We start from the raw sequence: 23609 nt of genomic DNA on the forward strand, positions 1-23609 counted from the left end.
ATGGAAGAGGGCATGAGCCAAAGGATACAAGTGACCTCTAGAACCCGGAAAAGGCAAAGAAACAGATTCTCCCATAGATCCTCTAGAAGGACTACAGTTCTCTTGACACCTTGATTTTAGCCCAGTGAGATCCATGCTGGACTTCTGACCTCCAGAACTGCAAGATAATATATTTGTGTTATTTTGAGCCACTACGTTTGTAGCAATATATTATGGCAGCCATAGGAAACTAATACAGATACCAAGGCAGTGGGACAGGAAGGCAGCCCAAAATCACAGCAATAAGAGGAACAGAAAATGTCCTAGGAAAAGCCAATGTTTCTAATGAAAAGGAAAGTTCACCAGCAACTCCCATTTGAATTTCTTAAGAAAATTCTCTTCACACGTAGTCATCAATCCTAAGGTGACAGATTCTAGAGCTGATTGCTTATATGTACCCTTTCCTTTTTTAAAGGGTCTAAGGTCATTTCCTTGACACTGATTTAAGGGGTAAGATTGTGGGTAGGGAACAACTTCAAGTGGGGAAGGACAATTGTTTCCCTACATAACCCAGTCACATTGCCTCCAAACTTGCTTATCTTTCTGCTCTTTCCAAACCAGACCTTTCATACCTACAGACTTCATGGGGGTTAGGCCAGAACAAGAGTTGTGCTACACACTACTGTTCCTATTATCATTTCGTGTCCCACTGAGCGCTCCCTGCTTCGCCGCTGTCCGGGACCACCCGCTGGGCAGATCCTCTACAACCCAACAGGAAATCCCCAATGCCCATCTTGGAGGTGAAGTGCGGTCAACACTGATTGTCTGTGGGAATGCCATTTCTTCCCTGCCCTTTCAATATTCTTATGCCACTCCTGCGATCACTGCCAATCTGTAGAAAATGACAGGATAAATTTTTGTGAAGGACTGAACTTGCATAACTTGTTTTTTGTTGTTTGTTGTTGTGGGGGGAGGGATTCTGACTTTTATAAGCAATTTGTATGCATTTTATTGGAGGGTACTGAGCTAGATTCATCCCACTCACTCACTCTCCTGGCATTGCTATGCATGTGCTGTCGCGGCTTAGCATGAGACGATTTTCTTTGTTCAGATTTGGGTTGCTGTCTCTGCTTGCAAATTATTTTTCACCAAGAATCCCCTCCCTTCTCCCCTCCCCTCTCTTCCCCTCCCCTCCCCTCCCTTCTCCCCTCCCCTCTCTTCCCCTCCCCTCCCCTCCCTTCTCCCCTCCCCTCCCTTCTCCCCTCTCCTCTCTTCCCCTCCCCTCCCCTCCCCTCTCCTCCCCTCCCCTCCCCTCTCCTCTCCTCCCCTCCCCTCCCTTCTCCCCTCCCCTCCCTTCTCCCCTCCCCTCTCTTCCCCTCCCCTCCCCTCCCTCCTCCCCTCCCCTCCCTTCTCTCCTCTCCTCTCTTCCCCTCCCCTCCCCACCCCTCCCATCCTTTCCCTTCCCCTCCTCTTCTCTCTCTCTCTCTCTCTCTCTCTCTCTGTGTCACACACACACACACAGATGAGATTAAACACATTTTTCCATTGCAAAGTTCAGGACCCGTTAATACCTTTTCCAAGTTCAGGGCTCTTGGAAAGTTCAGGGATAAGTCTTCTTCATTTTGGCTCCTGATCATCACCCAGCCATTGTGTTCTGCTAAACAAAATGAATTACTAGAGGAGGAGCCCAGGTCTGTGTTTTAATAGAGCCTGATTTCTCCAATTTAGTTCTATTGACATTTTGGGCTGAGTAATTATTTGTTCTGTGGGGGCTGTCCTGAGCATTATAGGATATTTAGCAGCGTTCCCAGCCTCTACCCTCTAGATGCCAGCAGCAACACCTCCCCAAGTAATGGCAGTAAAAAATGTGTTCAGATACTGCCAAACATTCCCTGATGGGCAAAAATCACTGCAGGGTGAGAACCAATTGGAGTAGAGAGATCAACACACCCAACTGCAAGCAACTTGTTAAGACAGCCTCCAAAATAGTGAACAGACTCAGCTGTTCACCCAGCTGTGTGGCCCACCTGTGGCCAATTACTTTGACGAGATTATTGAGTTACAGGCTTCGGCATGTGGGCTCAGCTCCAGGCAACTGTATGCGCTCTGTGGGTTGGCGCCACTGGTGGCATTGGGTTACACACAGTCCACTCTACTTTTCAGCTGCTGGGAGGCAGCTCAGTTACTTGCTAACTGACAGTGATGACAGTTCAAACCAACCGTATGACCCCAACACAGTTGAATGTGCTACGTAGAAATAACCATAGTCACTTTCTGCGCAAACTATTAGTGTTGGTGGCGCTGGTGTTGTTATTATTTATAAAAGAAAAAAGTTCCCAAACTCGGGAAATGACATCGATTTCATTGACTTCTTTAACAACTATAGATCTGCCTTTTCACTGGCTGCTGTGTGTCCTGACGGTATGTTCAATAAGACATGTTCAAGTCCAAGTTCATCATCATTCACCTCCCACACAGCAGTTTTTAAATCTTTCCAATTTTTATTAGTTCTTTCTGTTAACCTCGACTTGCAATAGCACACACATGAGGTGCCTAATTCAGTTATCTTCCTTCAAATCTTCCAACGTACAATTACCAAATTACTCTTCCTAAATCAAAGGTTGGATTAAAAATTCTATTGAAAAACATGAAATGGCTTCACTAACTATTGATTTCAAATTTTGTAGCTCAGCATTTGGGGTTTTCCAATATTCACCTTCATAGCCTGTATTTTTCCCTCTTTCTTTGTCCTTCCTTCCTTCCCCCTGTTTCTCCAATGTTATCTCCTAACCAAGTATTTCTCAAAATGTGGTCCATGGTTCACTTGAAAAAGAATCAACAAAGATACTTTTTAAAATGCAGATTTCTAGGCCTAGCCCCAGATTTCTAGGGATAGGAACTGATTATCTCAAAAAAGTGAAATATCTTAAGATCCAGCTCAAACGAACGTCTCTCTTTCAAATACTTAGTGCTTTTCTTCTGGTACTTATTCTAACTTGGAGGAGGAGGAAGAGGAGGAGAAAAAGGAGGAGGGGAAGGAGATGAGGGAGGAGGGTAGCTACAATTTTTGTGACAGGGACTGTGCTAGGCGCTTTACATTGACTATTTCATTAAATCTTTGCAATATCATTATTCACTTTATGGATGTGGAAACTGCGTCTCAGAAAGGTTTATTTACTTGCCAGTGATTACATTTACAGCATAGGGGAGTTTTTCACTCCAAATTCACAGAGTCAATGCTGACCCCGCTCAGACTTCATTCTGCTCTTTCTACACTTGTCTTATGTCTTTTACTTTTACTTTAAACTTTTGTGTATAAGGCCTTGATAAAATGGCTCTGTGGAAAGAACATTGGACTTAGATTCAAACTGGTATCTGCTTGAATCCTGGCCTTGGCATTTTGGGGTTTCTTCTAGTTGTCCCTAAGGTATGGCCATCTGCCTCTTGTTCAGAGCACAGCCAGACAATGAAGGAGGGATGGAGCCGAAAGGTGCACAGGGCAAGTCCCGACTGTCTTTTAAGGAAGATAACTGGAAGTTTCCACGTATGACCACGTTTACTTGTAGGAGTCACAAATATGAAAAAATAGGCCAGATAGCCAGAGATGTTTTTCAGAGCTCCTCTTAAGACTTTGAGAAGAAACCAAATAGGAAAGATCTCCCCAGTTCCAGTCAGGCCACATCCATATGTGAGAGTAGAACCATTCTCAAATAGTTTCCAACTAAAATTTTATTTTCACTGATCATCTGTTGCCTGCCTTCCTGGTGATGAAATGCAGTGAGGGCACCACTTCAGTGGTGTCGCCAGATGGTGTCGTCATGTAGATGGACAGTTCCTGCTTAGGTCCTCTGAAAGGGGACAGGGGAAACATTTCTGCAACAGGTCCTTCAGTGGAGCAAAATACGAAATTAATTCAAGCATTTGTTACTTATACCCATTTTGCTCCCAAAACAGATTTGAGTAAGCTTTCAATAAAAGGCACAAGTGCAATAGATCTGTTAGAACCAAGATAAAGGAACAAGTGCCATAGAATGAAGGGTGATTATATCTATTAATTACAAACATTTTAGATAATAGCTACATTTATGGAAGCGTATCATGCATGTGGTTAAGTGCACTGTTCTTAGCACTTGTGTCATTTCATTTAATTCTCACAACTCTATGATGGTAGCTCTTGGTATTATTTGCAGTTTATGGTAAGGAACTGAGCACAAAGAGGTTTAGTGACCAGCTCGTAGTCATACATCAGTAATACATACACACAGCATAGCTGAGCCAGGATTTGAACCAGACAGTCTAATCCAGGACATGGGTTAGGCAGAGATGTCCATCAGACAAGGTTGGAATCCCTGCTCTTCTACTTAGTAGCCAATGACCTCGGCAAGTCACTTCACTTTGTTAAGCTTCAGTCTATTCATCTGTAAAATGGGGATAATGATATTTGCCTGTTGGGTTTGTGGTGAAGACTAAAAGAGACAATGTGTAAAGATGTGTAGTAATGCGACTGGCACAATGTAAGTGTGAGAGACACTGTGCTACATTCTACGTGTAACCCTTTGTTATCTCCTTTGAATAACACTCTAATAATGTTCCAATAATCTAATAGTAAGAAAATGTTAGATTACTAGCTATGGAACTATGAATTTTTTTCTTCTTTCCAATGTCATTTGCAAAGGACATCATCTGTCTCTCACCATTTTGTTCTGGCAACATAGTGCTAGGGTTGTATCCTTGTAGGAATGACAAAACTTTAAAAATTAAGAGGAATATTCCAGAGGTTCAAACTGGACAAAAGAGGCAGTGATAGAATGTGAAATAATAACATGGAGCAGACTGAGTGTCTGTCAATTTTCCTTACTGAGTATGCAAATCCTCAATAAAGCTCATCAAATACAAAAGTAGGATTTAGCTGGTACAGCCCAGCGCCTCTTCACTGTGTGCTTTTGAAATGAACTCTTCTTTTTGTTAAGCCAATAAATAACAAACTCCCCGAGTGTCCTCAGAACCGTAAGAAAGAGTGACATTGTCATTCAGGGCTGCCAAGAGTGACATTGTCATTCAGGGCTGCCAACACAAAGAAAGGAAGGGGCACAAAAGCCAACCAGCCATTGATTATGTGGAGGGTTGGTCCTGTTACAGAAATCATTGAGCAGATGTCACCACTGGCCTGAAAACACTGGTATGTTATTGTGCTACAGAAAGACACAATGATGTGTAACAAGCCTCTGCTTAATTATTTGAAAAGCCTTAAATCCAAGCATTTTGTGTGTGTGTGTGTATGTGTGTGTGTGTGTGTGTGTGTGTGTGTGTGTGTGTGCATGTACACATGTGCGTGTGGTTAAATTAAATAAAACTCAGTGGGCAAAAAATGTCATACACCTTCCAGATTAAATTCTGTTTCTGCAAACCTGGGCTGTGAGCTGTCCACTTGGTGCTGTTCTGAGAGTTACTGAACAGGTCAAGGGTCAAGCAGGAGCAGATGGGCTGAGGATACAGAGCACCCTGCGCCTTACTTGTTGGGAACTAGATCTTAATTAGGCTAGTCCAGGAAGGCCCCAGGCTCAAATTGCTAGTTAATCTAATAGAGTGCTTTCTCTTAGGGAAAAAGTAAACATACTGTGCAGTGAAACCCTTGACCTGAGGCTCCTACCGAGGGGAAGAGGCAGTGTCCCAGGGAGCCTCCTTGAGCCTCGCGGGAACTTGCTCAGTTCAGGGTGTTAAATGGAAGCTTCGCTTCCTTTTCTCCTCTCCTGCGTCTCTCATCTCCTTTTTTCCCCTCTTTCAGACTTTCCTTTCTTCATTTCATCTTTGCCTTCTCTTTTTTCCTTCTCTTCTTTTTCCTTCCTTCCTTTTTCTATTCCATTTTTTCCCTTTCTCTCTTTCCTTACTTTTGAAGGATTCCCTAATTTGTACTATGTATCCAGGGGAAGCAACTAAGAAGTTGGGGGCATAACCCAAGTGCTATGATCTGAATGTTTGTGTCCCTCCCCCAAAGTTCATATGTTGAAAACCTAATGCCCAGGGCTTCCCTGGTGGCTCAGTGGTTGAGAGTCCGCCTGCCAATGCAGGGGACACGGGTTCGAGCCCTGGTCTGGGAAGATCCCACATGCCACGGAGCAACTGGGCCCGTGAGCCACAACTACTGAACCTGCACACCTGGAGCCCGTGCTCCGCAACAAGAGAGGCCGCGATAGTGAGAGGCCCGCACACCACGATGAAGAGTGGCCCCCACTTGCCACAACTAGAGAAAGCCCTTGCACAGAAACGAAGACCCAACACAGCCATAAATAAATAAATAACCCGAAGTTTAAAAAAAAAGAAAAAGAAAAAGAAAAAAAACATTGGTGTCTGGGTCCCAGCCCCAGAGATTAAAAAAAAAAAAACAACTAATGCCCAAAGTGATGGGGTTAGGAGGTGGTACCTTTGGGGAGGTGATTAGGTCATGAGAATAGAGCCCTCATGAATGGGATTAGTGTTCTTACAAAAGAGGCTCCAGAGAGCTAGCTCACCCCTCTTCCCCCATGTAAGAATATGGCGAATAAGAAGTCTGCAACCCAGAAGAGGGCTCTCACCCAACTATGCTGGCACCCTGATCTTGAACTTCTAGCCTTCAGAAGTATGAGAAATAAATCTATGTCGTTTCTAAGCTACCCAGTTTGTGGTATTTTTTAATAGTAGCCTGAATGGACTAGGACATCAAGCCAACTTGAGATCCAGGCCATTCTAACCATTTACCAGGTTTGCATTAAAAACAGTCTATTCAAGTTAATTCCATTACTTAGGCACATCATGCTGTGTCCCTCCAGGTCAGCATTCATTGTGACAAAATAAAACACATTGTGGTATGATTTTATTGCATCCGGTGACACACATGAATAACTCGGAGAAAACCAAAGAGCTCTTCTTTCTTTAAAAGCTTCCCAGTTCCTAGAATTAATACAAATTTATTATAGCTGGTGTGCGGGACTCCTTGGTTTTACAGTTCCTATAATTCAAAACATCTACAGTGTGTTTGTTAGCAGAGGTAGACTTAACGGTGAGCCAAAGGCAGAAAAATCATGTCAAAAATTATGCTTTAGTAAAAGGCCTCGGTGTAACTTGCCGTGTGGTCTCAATTCACACACACACACACAAAGTTACAGAAAGAACATGGTGCTTTCACAAGCTCTAATCACTCCAGAAATCTACACAGTTCTCCCGGATATCACGGGACTCTGCTTCAGGCCTGACATGGTTTTGTTAGTAAGAGGTAGTCCCCTGGGACTGCCTACAGCTGAGTGAGTGATGATTTTTCCCTCCAGCATGGCAAGCTACTGGAAAGGGCTGCTTAGCTACTGTGAGGGTTTGGAGAGGTATTTGGGGAGAAAGCAAAGTTTTACAAGGGTTGAGTAGTCTTCTGAGATTGCAGTCTTTCCTGGCTGCCAGGAAAGCTACACCATTTCATCTGCTAGGGGAGGTCATCAAGAAGACGTGACTGCCCCCTGGTTTGACCCGAAAGCTGGACCGGGGCATTTGAAGGCTCCTCACGCCTTCCCCTGTTTTTGGAATGTGCCTTCGCTTGCCTTCCCTGCTCTTTGCTCCCAGAAGCTTCCCAAGGACACAGCCTTGAGTGAATAATGTGCTGATGAGACTATCTGGACTGTGTACCTGACTGAACCCAGTTAAGGCTTCTATACGGATTTTTTTTTTTAGCTGTGTTGGGTCCTCGTTTCTGTGCAAGGGCTTTCTCTAGTTGCGGGCAGCGGGGGCCACTCTTCATTGTGGTGCGCGGGCCTCTCACTATCGCGGCCTCTCTTGTTGTGGAGCACAGGCTCCAGACGCGCCGGCTCAGTAGTTGTGTCTCACGGGCCCAGTTGCTCCGCGGCATGTGGGATCTTCCCAGACCAGGGCTCGAACCCGTGTCCCCTGCATTGGCAGGTGGACTCTCAACCACTGCGCCACCAGGGAAGCCCTTCTATATAGATTTTTAAGGTTCTGGCAGGCAGGCGTGGAAATCTACTTGTCTTGGGGCCACAAAAGACAAGACTCTAAAGTAAGTTCCGTTGCTTCTTAAACCTTCCACCTACCAATCTGGAGTAATCTGCCTCTTTCTTAAATCTCACCCTGCCCGCCACCTACTGGTTGGGGGCTGGGTTTCAGATTACACCCGGGAGGTTCCAGAGGAAGTTTGAGAACTAACGTCATCTTAAAAATATTATTTTGATCCCAGACCATACCATGTTTCTGGCTAAATGTTACACTTGACAAGCTTTACCCAAATTACCATACACAGTCACATACTGTTTGCAGCTGATTCCATTTTTAGCAATGTCAGAGGGAAGAAGGAATCTCTGGACGGTGAGTACATTCGATACGCCTAATACTGCTCTCAGAAGGTCAGCTCCACGCATGCCCTTCCCACAGACCAGCATTCCCCAGAGCTCTTCAAATAGCTCCCTCCTGCATGAAAACCCTCTAGGCTCTGCCAAGTTTCCCCTCCCAGTGCCTGAGCCCTCTCCTCCTTCAGGTCTAGAAGGAAATATAGATGGTCAGCATTTTGGCTGGCTTTGTTCCCCGCGGTGCCCTCTTCCGTCCATGATAGAGGGCTGCTAATTTGCCAGTCTCAACACTGGAGCTAGAGAAGGGGAAAGAAGTGTGACAACTGTGGCTGCAGTCTGTGTGTGTGTGTGTCTCTGTGGACCTATGTAAGTTGTGTGTGTTCCCAGCCACAGGCTTTATGGAATTACTTTTGCATAAAGCCACAGGGTAGGATGAATTCTAGGCTTGGGGAAGAAATAGAGCCTGAGCATCAGAGGTCATAGCTTATATTGGAAACCTTTTATATGCTAACTGGAAGCTTCACTTTTTTCTTTCGTTGTTTGCAGTTTTACTATGAAATATTACATACAAAAGAATAAATATAATGAATATAAATATGTGAATGAACATAACAGATATATATACATATATAATATGTATGTGTGTCTATATATATGTGTCCATATGTATATAATATATAGCAAAAAGAAAAATACACAGCACGTATCTTTTTTTTAAAAAGAAATCATTTTGACTCAAACTCACTTTTTCTAATTTATTTATTTTATTTACTTATTTTTGGCTGTGTTGGGTCTTCGTTGCTATGCGCGGGCTTTCTCTAGTTGTGGCGAGTGGGGGCTACTCTTCGTTGCGGTGCGCGGGCTTCTCATTGCAGTGGCCTCTCTTGTTGCGGAGCACGGGCTCCAGGTGCGCGGGCTTCAGTAGTTGTGGCTCGCAGGCTCCAGAGCGCAGGCTCATTGGTTGTGGCGCAAGGGCTCAGTTGCTCCGCAGCATGTGGGATCCTCCCGGACTGGGGCCTGAACCCATGTCCCCTCCATTGGCAGGCAGATTCTTAACCACTGCACCACCAGGGAAGCCCCACAGCATGTATCTTAATAAATAAAAGAAAAAAAAAAGAAAAGGTTCTCTATTGACATGGCCCCAGTTGAATTCTTCTCCTTTCTTTCTACTGTTTATAATTCTCTTTCATTTTGTTGGACTTTATTACATATGTTAAGTATCCCTAAACAAGAATTATTACATTTATGGTTTCAGAATTTACCTGAATAAGGTATATAATGTGGTTGTCTACAACTTGCTTTTTCCACTCAATCTGAATTTTTGAGCTTCATCCATGGTAATCTATGTAGTATGTGTTGTGAATGCAGTTGAATGCAGTATGAATGAATGAATGTTGTTCATTCATTCTAGGCACTGTAGGGAATTTTACGTTGTGACTAAATCCCAGTATATGACCCATTCTGCTCACCATGGGCGTCGTGCTCTTTCTGGTTCATTTTGCTAACAGGAGTGGCGCTTCTGGGAACATTCTCCTGCCTGACTCCTGGTGTACACACGCAAAAGTTTCTCTAGGGCACAAAATATGTGTAAAAGAACAAGGTCACAGGGTAGGTTCACCATCAATTTTACTGCCTAATGCCAGATTGCTCTGGCTTTGTACAAATGTACATTCCCACCAGCCAAATATGAAAGCTTAGGCTGTCCTACATCCTCGCCAACATTCGGTGTTGTCAGACTTTAGAATATGTGCCAGTCTGATGTGTATGAACTGGTACATCATTAGAATTTTAATTTAGGCTTCTCTGAATAGTAAGGAGCCTGAACACCTTTTCATATGTTTATCGGTCATTCATACTTCCTATTTTGAATTCATGTCTTTTTGGCTATTTTTCTTCTGGGTTTTTTTTTTTTTTTTTTTTTTGGTCTTGTTGAAATATAATACTTTTTTAAAAAAACCCTATATTCCAGATACTAACACTTTGTTTTTACATGTGATAAATGCCCTTTTACTTTGTTTATGAAGCCCTTTGATAAACAGGAGTTCTAAATTTTAACACAGTCAAAATTACCAATATTTTGTTATAGTTACCTTTTTCATCTTCTTTAAGGAATCATGTCTGACATCAAGATCATAAAGACATTCTATTTGTCTCCTAAATAGAATATCTTCAAGTTTTGTTTTCACGCTTGTCTTTAATACATGTAACTGGTTTTTATACTTGGCATGGGAAAGAATCTATTTTCTTTTTTCAAATGGATAACCAAGTGCCTCATCACATTACTGTTTATTGCATAGTCTATATACCATCCTCCTATCATCTATCAGCTTTCCATATCTGTGGGGTTCTATATTATATTCCTTGGGTCTGTCTGCTACACTTGCCAAGATCATGTTCTTTACTCTTAAAGCTTTGCAATAAGTCTTGATTTTTGTAGTCTCCTTGTCTTGTTATTCTTCCTGAGGAGTATAGTAACCATTCTTAACCTTTTGTTCTTCTACATAAATTTTAGAATCAACTTGTCAAATTTCACTTAGAACCCTATAGCAATTTATATTATAATTTTATTGAATTTATAAATCAGTTTGGAGAGAATAGATGTATTTACAATATTCAGTATTTAGATCCTTGAACATCCTTCATTCCTCTGTCCCTCCCTTCCTCTCTCCTTTCCTCACTTCCTCCCTTCCCTCCCTCCCCCATTCTCCCCATCATAGGCAAACATTCTGATTTGTTTTATGTGAATCTTACGGTCTGCATTTTTGTAAGATATGCTTTTGTGTGTATTTTAATTTCTGTAAATGCTATTGTGTAATATCATTTATTACTCTTTTTTTCTCAGTCCTGGTTTTCAGATACATTTAAGTGCTTATATTCCTATCTAGATAGTTCTTGCTAATGGCTGCATAGTATGCCTACATGTGAAGCTACCTTATTTTTACCTATCCACTCCCCCAGTTATGGGCACCCAGGTTAACTTCAACTCATCCCGCCCTTCTTACATACACACAAATAACAGTTCCATGAACAACCTGGTATAGGTGTGTGTAGGTAAATTTCCTTGGGGCTAGAAAAATGCTGTGTCATAGAGGATGCATACACTTAACATGACTGTGTCTTGACAGATTTCTCTCCAGGATGGCTGCAGTGTGTATTTCCCAGTCCCTGCCTTCCTGCTGCATTATCTAACTCTCTAATCTTATAGGTATAAGAGAATATAACTTTATTTAACATTTATTTTCCTGACTTTCAGAGTCTCTTGACATGCTTTTTTGCCTTTTGGATTTCCTTTTCTGTCATTTTCCTGTGATGTGATGTGATGAACATTTTCCTATTAGGACTGCTGCATTTTTTCTTATTGATTTAAGAGACATTCTTATATATTCTAGATATTAATCCCTTGTCTGTTTTAGACACTGCAAATATCTTCTTTTATATCTTATATCTATCAACATTTTCTACAGTATCTCTTGCTGAACAGAAGTTCTTTTTTTAAAAAAATTTATTATTTTCTAGTTTTATTGAAATATAATTGATATAAGACATTCTATTAGTTTAAGATGTACAACAAAATGATTTAACATATGTATGTATTGTGAAATGCTCACAAGCTTAGTTAACATTCATCACCTCACATAATTACAAATTTTTTTTCTTACGATGAGAACTTTTAAAATCTACTCTCCTAGCAACTTCCAAATATACAATGCAGTATTGTCAACTATAGTCACCATGCGATACATTATATTCCCAGAACCTATTTATCTTATAACTGGAAGTGTGTACCCTTTGACCACCTTCACCCTTTTCTCCCAGCCCCCATCCCCCACCTCTGGCAACCACCAATCTATTCTCTGTTTCTATGAGTTCAGTTTTCCTAGATTCCACATTATAAGTGAGACCACTCAGTATTTGTCTTTCTTTGTCTGACTTATTTCACTTAGCATAATGTCCTTAAGATCCATCCGTGTTCTTGAAAATGGCAGGATTTTCTTCTTTATTATAGCTGAATAATATTACATTAAAGAATATTACATTTTCTTTACCCATTCATCCATCAATGGACAGTTAAGTTGTTGTTTTCATGTTTTGGCTATTGTGAATAATGCTGCGTGAACACAGGGTGAAGATATCTCTTTGAGATAATGCTTTTGCTACTTTCAAATATATATTCGGAAGTAGAATTGCTGGATCATATGACAGTTCTATTTTTAATTTTTTGAGGAACCTCCATCCATACTGTTTTCCATAGTGGCTACACCAATTTACATTTCTACCAACCAGGTACTAGGTTCCTTTTTTCCCACATTCTCACCAACACTTGTTATTTGTTGTCTTTTGATGATAACTATTCTAACAGGTGTGAAATGGTATCTCCTGTTGTTTCAATTTGCATTTCCCTGATGATTAGTGACTTGAGCCCTTTTCATGTACCTGTTGGCCATTTGTATGTCCTCTTTGGAAAAATGTCTACTTAATTCCTCTGCCCAATTTTTAATTGAACTTTTTTAATATATTGAGTTGTATGCATTCTTAGTATATTTTAGATATTAACCATGTTAAAAATAAAAAACAAATGGAAACCAACCTTGAAAATTCCCTGAGTAGACAAAACCAGTTTACTCTTACAAGCAAAGCTTAATTTAGCTCCCTTTGCAAGACTAACTTGACCTGGGTCATTTCTGGCTTATGCCTCTGGAAATCAGAAGCAATACTTAAACTGTTTCCCAAGACTGATATGAGGTAACCACTAACCAATTCCCTATCACTTAAGAAAATTCTAATATAATGACCAATCACTGTGAAGAATAAAATCCACTGCTTTTTCACTGTATAACTGCTTTATATCAATATACCCCCAAACCTCATTTCATGTTTTGGTTTGAGTGCTCCTGGTTTACAAACTGTATTTTTAGTGTGTGCATAATAAACTTTTACTAATTACTACCTCAGCAATTAATTGGTTTTACTTCTGTCATTTTTGAACTTTTGACAGCTCACTAGATACAGAATTTGAAAATATTTGTTCCCATTACATGGATTGTCTTTTAATTTTGTTGATTTTTTCCTTTGCTGTACAGAAGTTGTTAGTCTGATATAGTCCCACTTGTTTATTTTTGCTTTTGTTGCCTTTGCATTTGATGTCAAATCCAAAAATTCCTTGACAGGAGCTTACCTCCTATGTTTTCTTTTAGGAGTTTTATGATTTCAGGTCTTAAGTTCAAACCTTTAATTCATTTTGAGTTGATTTTTATGTATGATGTAAAATAGTGGTCCAATTTCATTCTTTTGCATGTAGCTATCCAGTTTTCCCAACAACATTTATTAAAGAGACTATTCTCTCTCCATTGTATATTCTTGGCTCCCATGTAAAAAACTAATTGACTATATATGTGTGGGTTTATTCTGTTCTATTGGTCTAAGTGTCTGTCTTATATGAATACCATACTGTTTTGATTACTATAGTTTTGTAATATAGTTTGCAATTAGGAAGTGTGAAACCTCTAGCTTTGTTCTTCTTTCTCAAGATTGCTGTAACTATTTGGAGTCTTTTGAGTTGTGTTTCACACAAATTTTAAGATTATTTGTTCTATTTCTGTGAAAAATGCCATCGGAATTTTGATATGGACTTTATTGAATCTATAGATCACTTTGGGTAGTATGGACATTTTAACAATATTAATTCTTCCAATCCATGAGCATGGAATATCTTTCCACTTATTTGTGTCTTCTGCGGTTACTTTCAGAAGTTCTTTATTTTGATGTAATTCAATCAATCTTTTTTTTTTTTTCTTATGGTTTGACTTTTTGAAATATTTCCCAGGATGTCCTTTCCTGTTCCTAAGTATGGTAGACAGAATAATGGCCCCCAAAGACATCTGTACCCTAATCCCTGGAACATATGAATATATAACCTTACATAGAAAAAGAGACTTTGTAGGTATGATTAAGTTAAGGATCTCGAGATGAGAAGATTATCCTTGATTATCTGAGAGGGCCCAATGTAATCATGAGGGTACTTATAAGGAAAGCAGGAGGCAGGAGAGTGAAAGAAGCAGAGGTCAGAAAGAGACAGAGATTTGAAGATGCTGTGCTGCTGGCTTTGATGATGGAAGAAGGGGACACAGGCCAAGGAATGCAGGTGGCCTCTAGAAGCTGGGAAAGGTAAGAAAAGGGATTCTTCCCTAGAGCATCCAGAAGGAACACAACTTTACAGGCAGCTTATTTTTAAAACTTCTGACAATAAATTTGTATTGTTTAAGCCACTAAGTTTGTGGTAATTTTTTTTAGCACCAATAGGAAACCAATATACTAAGTTACAAAATTATTTTCCTGTGTTTCTTTTTAAGAATTTTATAATGTAACTCTCACAGTTAGATTTTTTTCATATGTTAGTTCTATTTTTAATTTTTTGAGCAATCTCTGTACTGTTTTCCACAGTAGCTGTACCAATTAACATACCCAACAAAAGTGCACAAGTGTTCCCTTTTCTCCACATCCTGGCCAATTCTTGTTAGTTGTTGTCTTTTGGATGACAGTCTTTCTGTCAGGTGTGGGGTGATAATCTCATTGTGGTTTTGATGTGCATTTCCCTGATAATAAGTGATGTTGGGCATCTCTTCTTGTGTCTGTTGGTCATCTGTACGTATTTTTAGAAAGATGTCTGTTCGGGTCTCCTGCCCATTTTTAATTTGGTTGTTTGTTTTTAAAGATTGTGTTGTGAGAATTCTTGGTCTATTTTGGCTATGAACCGTTTATCAGATATGTTGTTTGCAAATATTTTCTTGCCTTCCATAAGCTGCCTTTTCTTTTTGTGGATGGTTTCCTTTGCTTCTCACAGTTAGATTTTTAATTCATTCATTTAGTTCACTTTTGTAAGCAGTGTTATAGAGAGGTCCACATTTATTTTTTTCCTAAAGTAAGTCAGTTTTCCCAACACCATCTACTAAGTTATATATTCTTTCCCCATTAATTTATGGTGCCACTTTGTCATACAGTATATGTAAAGTTTTCTTATATACTGGGCTCTCTACTCTGTATAGTTGGTCCATTTTTCTTCTCTCCATTTATTTGGATCTTCCTTAATGTTTTTTAATAAAGTTTTCTAATTTTCTCTATGAATACTTACACATACTTTCTAAGATTTTTCTTAGGAATTTTATAGTTTTTTAACTGCTATTGTAAATTTTATATTTCAAAATATTTATTGCCAATTTGTTCCTGGTGACAAAAATGTGACTGATTTTTGTATATTGATCCCATTTCAGTCATTTTGCTAATCACAGTTATTAACAATATTTTTCTGTAGATCCATTCTAGTTTCCTATGCAGAAAATCAATCATTGCGATGTTTTGATATCTTCTTGTTACAGATGGAATTGTTGCCCTCACACCCCCAAATTCTTATGTTGAAGCCCTAACTCCCAATGTGATGGTATTTGAAGATGGGACCTTTGAGAGGTAAGTAGCTTTAGATTAGGTTATGAGGATGGGGACCTCATGATGGGATTAGTAGCCTTACAAGAAGACATCAGGAGTTTGCTCTTGTGCTTGCCATGTGAGGACACAGCAAGAAGCTGGCCCTTTGCAAGCCAGGAAACAAGCCCACAGCAGGAATCGAATTGGCCAGAACCTTGGTCTGTTGTTTAAGCCACCCAATTTATAATATGCTGTTATAGCAGCCCAAGCAGGCTAATACACTTCCTTTCCTTATATTTATATCTTCTTTTATCTTGCCTTACAGCTAGGTCTCTAGTATGTTGTTGAATCAAAGTAGTAATAGTGGGTATCCTCACTGTATTCCTGAATTTAAATGGAATGATTCTAATTTTTCACCATTATCATAATGCTTGCTATGTATTTTTGGTAGACACACTTTAACAAGTTAAGGAAAATGCCTTCAATTCTTTTTTTGCTAAGGTTGTTGAATTTTATCAACTGCCTTATCTGCATCTATTAAGATGACTGTATGATTTTTCTTCTTTAAATATTAATTGTGAAAATTTTATCAGTAGGTTCATAATGTTCTAACATTTTATTTCTTGGATAAATATATATTTTATACATATTCCTACATATAATTTTTTTGATGGACTTTGTTTTCTAAGTTCTGGTTTAGGTAGGACACTGAATCTATGTTTATTAGATTAACCTGCAATTTTAGTTTCTCATATTCTTCTTGCTGGTTCTGCCACCAAAGTTATACTCATCTTGCAATATGAGTTGGAGGTGCATTACCTCTTTCTCTGTTCTCTAGATTGAATAAGATGAGTGTTATCTGCTCCCTAAAACTTTGGTATAACTCATTTATAAAATTATCTGGACCTGTATGAGAAGGTTTGAAACTACTAATTCAATTTCTTTAAGGGTTATAGGAATAGTCTAACTTTCTCTTTCTTCCCAAGCTTGGTAATTTATAATTTTTTTCTAGAAAATGTATCTATTTTGTCTAAGTTTTCAAATTTATTGGCATTAAGTATTAACAATATTGTCTTATTAAATTTTAACCTACGCTGTATCTGCAGTTATATTCCTGTTTCATTTCTAGCATTTTTTGTATGTTCTTGCTCTATTTTTTTCTTGATCAATTTCTGCATAGGTTTGGTTATTTTATTAATCTTTTTCCAAGACCAATCTTTTGGATTTGTTGATTCTCTGTATTAGATCTTCGTTTTCTATTTCATCTATCATCCTCAGTATGTTATTAGAGATTTTATGATGAATTTTAAAATGCCTAACATTTTTTGAGCAGTTGACATTGGCCAGATACCATATCAAAATGCTCACATACATATCTTAAACATTATCATATTTTGTCCTCAGGATAACTTTAGGAGGAAGATACTGTCATATCTGTCTTACATATTAGGAAACTCTGTTAAAGTTATAGAGCCACTAAGTCATAAAACTGGGATTCAAATCCAAGCCACTGTACTATACTATTCCTCTATTTTCTTTGAAATAGAACTTAAAGAATAAAGACAATGTTTAACTCCAGGGAATAAATTACTAATGTTGGGATTTCAGTATGGTATGAAGCAATGGAACATTTTTGTTGAGTTTGGATTTGAAAGTCAGCTCACAGCTGCCACCTTCAGCAGTACTTCTGTGCTAAAGATGGCAGAATGAAAGGGCCTAATTATCATCTGAGTCCTAGCCAGGTTTTTTACTTCCAGATATGTCTGAGCCAAAAAATAATTGTTGGACATATAATGGAGTGCTTCCTGCAAATTATCAAATTGTCTTGTAATGAATGATAATATTTTTTTGAATGTCGTTTTTGAAATAGCTTCTTTGGAATGAGTGTTCAAGGCATTTTCAAGTGCTGCATCTAGTTCTCACACTTCTTACTTCAGCAGCCTGTAGGTAGATAGGACCATTATTATTCCCACCTTACAGATGCAAACATGAGAAGTTAAATAACTTGCTCAAAGTTACATACATAGTGAGAGACAGAATGATTCTCAAATGCAGACTTTCTGATTTCCAGCTTGTTCATTGCTTTTTTATTCATACATTCCACATATATTTATTTAAGAACCACTATATTTAAGGTACAGTTTGGGGCACTGTAGTGTGATAGAAAGTTGTATATGTCATAGATGTAAGACATTCACAAAAATAATTGTGATAAAATGTTACCAGAGAGATTCAAGTAAAGGGTTGTGGGAATTTCAGAGGAGGGAGAGAATTTATTTCTGAGTGGAAGGAAGAGGAGGATTCTGATATTTTTCTACTAAGGTCCAAATCAATCTTAAGAATTAATCAACATCAAAAACCCAGAGAGATTTTTTTTTTTCTTTTGGAAATTTTGCAGTATAATATTACATTACATGCAATAGAATAAACAGACCAGACTATCAAAGAAAATTCTGGACAGAATAGTGGGTAGCTCAATATACTATAATACTACCCTCAGCTGGATTTAAGGAACTTTCCAGATTTCTATAAGCCCATGGTAAGACCAGCACTCTCACCATGACAGCCCACTTCTCTGCTATTATAACCAAGAAAAAGGCTGTAAATGGAATCAGTGGCCTGCCTTCTCCTGAGAAACCATCAGGACTAATGCCATTATGCCTCATTTACCTCTATCTCTTCCAGAAGTCCAAGAACCCAGGTCATCAAAGAACACACAGAAATATCACCACATATAAGGATCTGAATCCTCTAATAATCTAAATCCTTCCTCTCTGCTTTTCTGTCACTTATGTTCTTTTTTTGCCATCATCTTCCACATCCCTGGTCTCTCCTCTGAATCTTCATCTCTTTATCTTATGATCCATCTAAAACCTGATTCCTCCCTTTATCTTGTGATCTATCTAAAAAAGTCAAGGAAAGTAGTTGAAGCCCTCACAGGTGTTACCTGCTTTTTCTCACCCACTGTCCGTACTGTGGACCCAAGAGATGATTGGTGCCCTCCTTATTTGCCATTGTTTTCCCAGATGATTTTTCTCTTCTATCTTCTCCCAAAACCCGAAAGTAGACAAAACTACTTTCCACGCTTCCTTCCTGCAATTATTCTCTGATCTTTCAGTCATACGACTCATTGAAGCTTTTAGCACTTGGCTCATAGTTTTCTCCCTGTCACTATTTCTGTCATTGTCTTGGTGACTTCAACAATTATGTAGATGGTCCATTCCACAACCTGTCCTCTCACAGCCTTGACCTCTTTACTTAGAATGATGTCTTCAACCAATCCACCTCAGCCAGTTACTCTCAGAGTTAAACTCTAGACCTTGTCATTGCCTTTAACATCTTCATATCTCATTTTCAAGTGCTCTATGCTTTAACAATCACTCCTAGCTTTCCAGCATATTTATCCCAATACTCTAACCACAACATTTCTTTGACCCCACTGGGAACTTCAGTTCATTGCCCTTGCCCTTTTGCTTTTATATTGTACCTCTCATCCTTTATATCCTCTTTAACTAGACTAAGTTCCATGCTTCATCACTCCCTTGCATACAACCTAAACACCCTTTCCCCTTTCTCTGTAAGAGTCACCTGGCAAAACCGCAGCCTAGGTTAAATAAAGCTCTCTGCCTCCTCTTTTCCTGTGGCCAGGGGAGGAAGAATCTATTACTGCAAGAACTCACCCTAAATTTACAACCACAAAACTCAAGTGGACCCTCAGCACTGCTCAGCCAATCTTCATCTCTCTAGTCAATTTTCTTTCCCACTCTTTGAGAAGATTATTTCACACCTTCTGTCTCTTTGAACCTGTTCTCTTTTCACTCGTAACTGATGATCTCACTTCCTATTTCACTGAGAAATAAGAACAATCAGAAGAGAAAAATGCTCCTCTCCTGGTAAATGGGATAAACTTCCCTAGTTCCTATCAAATGTTTTTGTACTGGATCTCATCTCCTGTAACCTACTCAAGAACTCTGGTCTTCTCCTTATTTCCTGAATCTTCGGTTTCCCCTTTTCTATCAGTAAGCAGACATGGTGGGAAATCTCTTGTTAGGAAAGAACCCCTCAATTATCCTCCAGGGAATGAGGAAATGATCTGATTGGTGAATAGAGGAGCTCAGCTCAGCTCCTTCTTCTCTCTTTCCTCTTTAGGCTCCACTTGCCTAAAGAAAGCCCACATTTTATTTCTTTCCTTAAAGTTATGTTTTACAAGGGCAGACCCCAGTGGGGAAGGTCTACAGTTGTTCAGGGCTGCCAGGAACTGGGCAGGTAATTCTGCCTAATTCTATCTAAAATATTATCAATTGCATTTGGCTAATTGACTTAATCCACTTACCCTAACAGTTTTGTCAGTAATGAAAGTAGTATTCTTATCTTTGACTGCCTGTTTCCTATATTTCATAGATTCGGAATTTGGGCAGATATGAAAGGGATGATTTCTTTTGGGTTCTCTCAAACTCCAACATCTCCCATCTTAAAAAATATTTCCTAGAGCTTGTCTTTCTCCATCTCTCGCCTGATTATTAGAAATGCCCTCCATTAAAGCCAAGCACCCCAGGACTTCCCTGGTGGCACAGTGGTTAAGAATCTGCCTGCCAATGCAGGGGACACGGATTCGATCCCTGGTCTGGGAAGATCCCACATGCCGCAGAGCAACTAAGCCTGTGTGCCACAACTACTGAGCCCACATGCCACAACTACTGAAGCCCGCGTGCCTAGAGCCCATGCTCAGCAACAAGAGAAGCCCACACAGCTCAATGAAGAGTAGCCCCCACTCGCCGCAGCTAGAGAAAGCCTGCACGCAGCAATGAAGACCCAACGCAGCCAAAAATTTTAAAAAAAAAGCCAAACACCCTAAGAAATTTGCTCTAACTCTCTGCCAACTTGTCCTTACCTCCTCTTACCTCTTCAGACTTTCAATCCCAACATACCACGAAAAAACTACTCTGTCAAGACCACTAACAACTTACATCTTGCCAAATCCAATGGTCAGTTCTCAGCAGTGAATTACTCAACCTGTCAACCTCATTTGCCATAGTTGATTACTCTTTCTTAAAGTGCTTTTTCCCCCGCCTCTTGGCTTCCTGAATACCAGACTTTGTTCTTGGAAACCACTGAGGTAGGTTTTCATCCTACTTAACTAGTTAGCTCACTGGCCAGTTCCTCTTCAGTTTTCATTTTCCCTCTCCCACCATCGCATCATAACCTTCAAACTATTATTCCCTGATTGTTCTTAACCCTCCTCCACTGCATTTTTCCCACCATCAGCAAGCAAGTCACTTTGTGACCTCAGTAATGGCCTTTCCTATTGTTTTTTTTTTCAGAGATTCACTCTCAGTGTTGTCACAGAAGACTCCTTTTTCTTTCAGCCCTAACTTAAATCTGGCTCTCCTCTGAATATATCAATATATTTGTAGCGCTTTTTCTACACCCTGTGTACTTCAGGATGGAGAGGGAATAACTAGCATTCTTTCACTTTGTGTTTGCTGCTTTCAAACCACTGCTTTTCCATTCATAGGTAAAATGGAAGGAGCTTCCTTTGAAGCTCCTTCTGTCTGGCCTCACCACTCTCTGTATTACTTTCTATCCTCCTCCAGGTCTCTCAACCTCCTTCACTGGCACCAGACTATCCTTTGAGGGATCATCTTGCTTATTTCCCAATACGCTGGAATAACTGCCTCAGGGCCTTTGCTTATGCTATTCCCTTTTCCTGAATCACTCTCCACCCAGATTTCCACATGGTTGTCAGTTAATTTTCGTCTTCTCAGTGAGGCCTTCCATGACATCCTTTTTAAAATATAAGCCTCCCAATAAGCACTGCTTTAGGTTTGTTCAAAGCTCTTCTTCCATCTGACATAGTACAACTTTTACCTTGTTTATTTGCTTATTGTCTATTTCCACCATTAGAATATAAATAAGCTCCATGAAGACAGTAATTTTTGTCTGTTGTGTTTCTTTAAAACAGTACCTAGCTCATGGTAAGCCCTCCTATATTTGTTGAACCAAGAAACAAATGAGTGAATAATTGAATCCTCCTGGGTGAATTCAATATACATCTAGCTGGCCCATTCCTGGCTTCGCCTGGTTCTCTTGAACTCCATGGCTGTCACCTGACTCACCTTCATCCACCACCTGCCAACTTGCTCCATCTCAGAGTCCATGACCTCATACTCTCCCAGTTTTGTATGTTGTTAGACCCTCGTCTCTTACCAGACACATAACCTTTTTGGAGAGCATTTTGGCAACATATATAAAGAGAACTAAAAATATTTTTTGAAAAATTTTTAATACATTTTTATTTATAAGATTCTATTTATAAAAATATATCTTAAGGGGAGAATCTGAGGAAAAATATACGCAAAGACAATTTTAATTTGAATCTTAACATAGCAATCTTAATTTTAATTTGAAACAAATCGAAATATTCATTATTGGAGAGTAAATAAATTATATATATACTCAAAAACACGATTAGATAAGTAGTTACTGACATGGAAAAATGTGTTATTTCAAGAAAGGTAAAAAAAAAATCCCAGGTTATAAAATAGTAGGTATATTATTATCCCATTTTTATTGTTTATGAAATAATACATATTAAATAGCACATACAAATGAATCAGTCTATAGAGAAGTAGTGGTCTCAACACGTGGTATTATTTCCTTGCTTCTTCCCTATTGGACTCAGATTGGTGGAAGGAGGAGAAGTAGGGGTGCTGGGTGAGACTTTCTAAGTTCAGAAATAAGAACACAGATCAGAAAAAACAAGATTGATTCGGTTGATTATATAATAACTTCTTTATGTTCATATAGACAGAAGTTTCATATATATGTATATGAAGCTGTGAAGCACTTTCAGTAAATATGACATGATTATATAAATACATCATTCAAATTAATAAGAAAATCGCTAAGCCAAAACTAAGTAACACATATGAATAGCCAATTTTTAAAGAAGAAATATAACTGGCAAAAATCGTAAAAGATTATTCAAGCTTGCTAGAAATGAAATGTCAGTTAAAATTTCAATGACGTAATCTCCCCATTAAAATGCTAAATTAGTAGAATATAGGTATAACTATGTATATACATGTATATATGTATGTACCTGTATAAATATAAGCATGTATATACACATGTATGTCCTTTGTCTCTCTCTCTCTCTCTCTCTCTCTCTCTCTCTCTCTTTCTTTCTGCTCTGTTAGGTTAAAAGTTCTATGAGGGATAAAACTATTTTGTGTGATTGACTACCTTATCCCAAATACTCAGCTCAGTGTTTTTAACTTAGTATTAACAGATATTAATCTGTTGACTGTACAAACCAATGAAACCAATGAAATTGTGGTGAAACTGGTGTACACTTTCTATAATTGTGTCTTGCCAGTTTATAAAGCCATTTCGGAATTCTTAGTATTTTATCTTTTTAACTTTTCTAGTTTCTGAACATTATCAAGTGTGTAGATTGATGCAATCTTTAAAAAAATTAATTTTTCTGATTCTAGTTTTTTAAATTATGCTTTTTCTGTTCTTTATCTAGCAATGTAATCTACTTATTTACATCATGTTTTAGTGCAACTTACAAGAAAAATAACATGCCAGAGAAAATTGCATTGTAAATGTAAAAATGTAAATCAAATAAAAATCCCATTGCAAGTCTCTGGTGAAGCTACCCCTAACATCAGTTACAGGGCAAAATATAGCCTAAACAACCACTGCCTTGTTATGCAGACTATAAAATGCACTTTAAAAGTCTGCAAAAGGTCATGGTCTTTCTCTTTCTCTTTTTCCAATCATGCTGGGTAAATAGCAGGGCATTAGAATGAAAAACTATTAAGATTACACTCTTTACTCTGGGATTGAAAGCTATGAAATATTGACAACACACATAACTCTAAAAGT

The 23609-nt window shown here is 39.0% G+C and overlaps 1 protein-coding gene across 6 annotated transcripts in view; it reads left to right on the forward strand.

The window, feature by feature from the left end:
* The window catches only part of LOC309654658 (uncharacterized protein), a 135761-nt gene that overhangs the window by 94289 nt on the left and 17863 nt on the right, over positions 1-23609 (forward strand). For 5 of the 6 annotated variants that reach the window (XR_014260380.1, XR_014260381.1, XR_014260382.1 and 2 more), the window contains one exon: positions 15671-15758. Coding sequence is in view for 1 of the 6 variants with exons in the window: in XM_082449022.1 (XP_082305148.1) it covers positions 8211-8316; positions 15671-15758 (194 nt within the window). In the remaining 5 variants the exon portion in view is untranslated. Of the gene's footprint in view, positions 1-7664; positions 8317-15670; positions 15759-23609 lie in introns of those variants that run through there. The other variant, XM_082449022.1, reaches the window with a different exon arrangement.

The sequence above is a fragment of the Balaenoptera physalus genome (genome assembly GCF_965194825.1).
Source record: "Balaenoptera physalus genome assembly, chromosome: 2".
Taxonomy (NCBI): domain Eukaryota; kingdom Metazoa; phylum Chordata; class Mammalia; order Artiodactyla; family Balaenopteridae; genus Balaenoptera; species Balaenoptera physalus.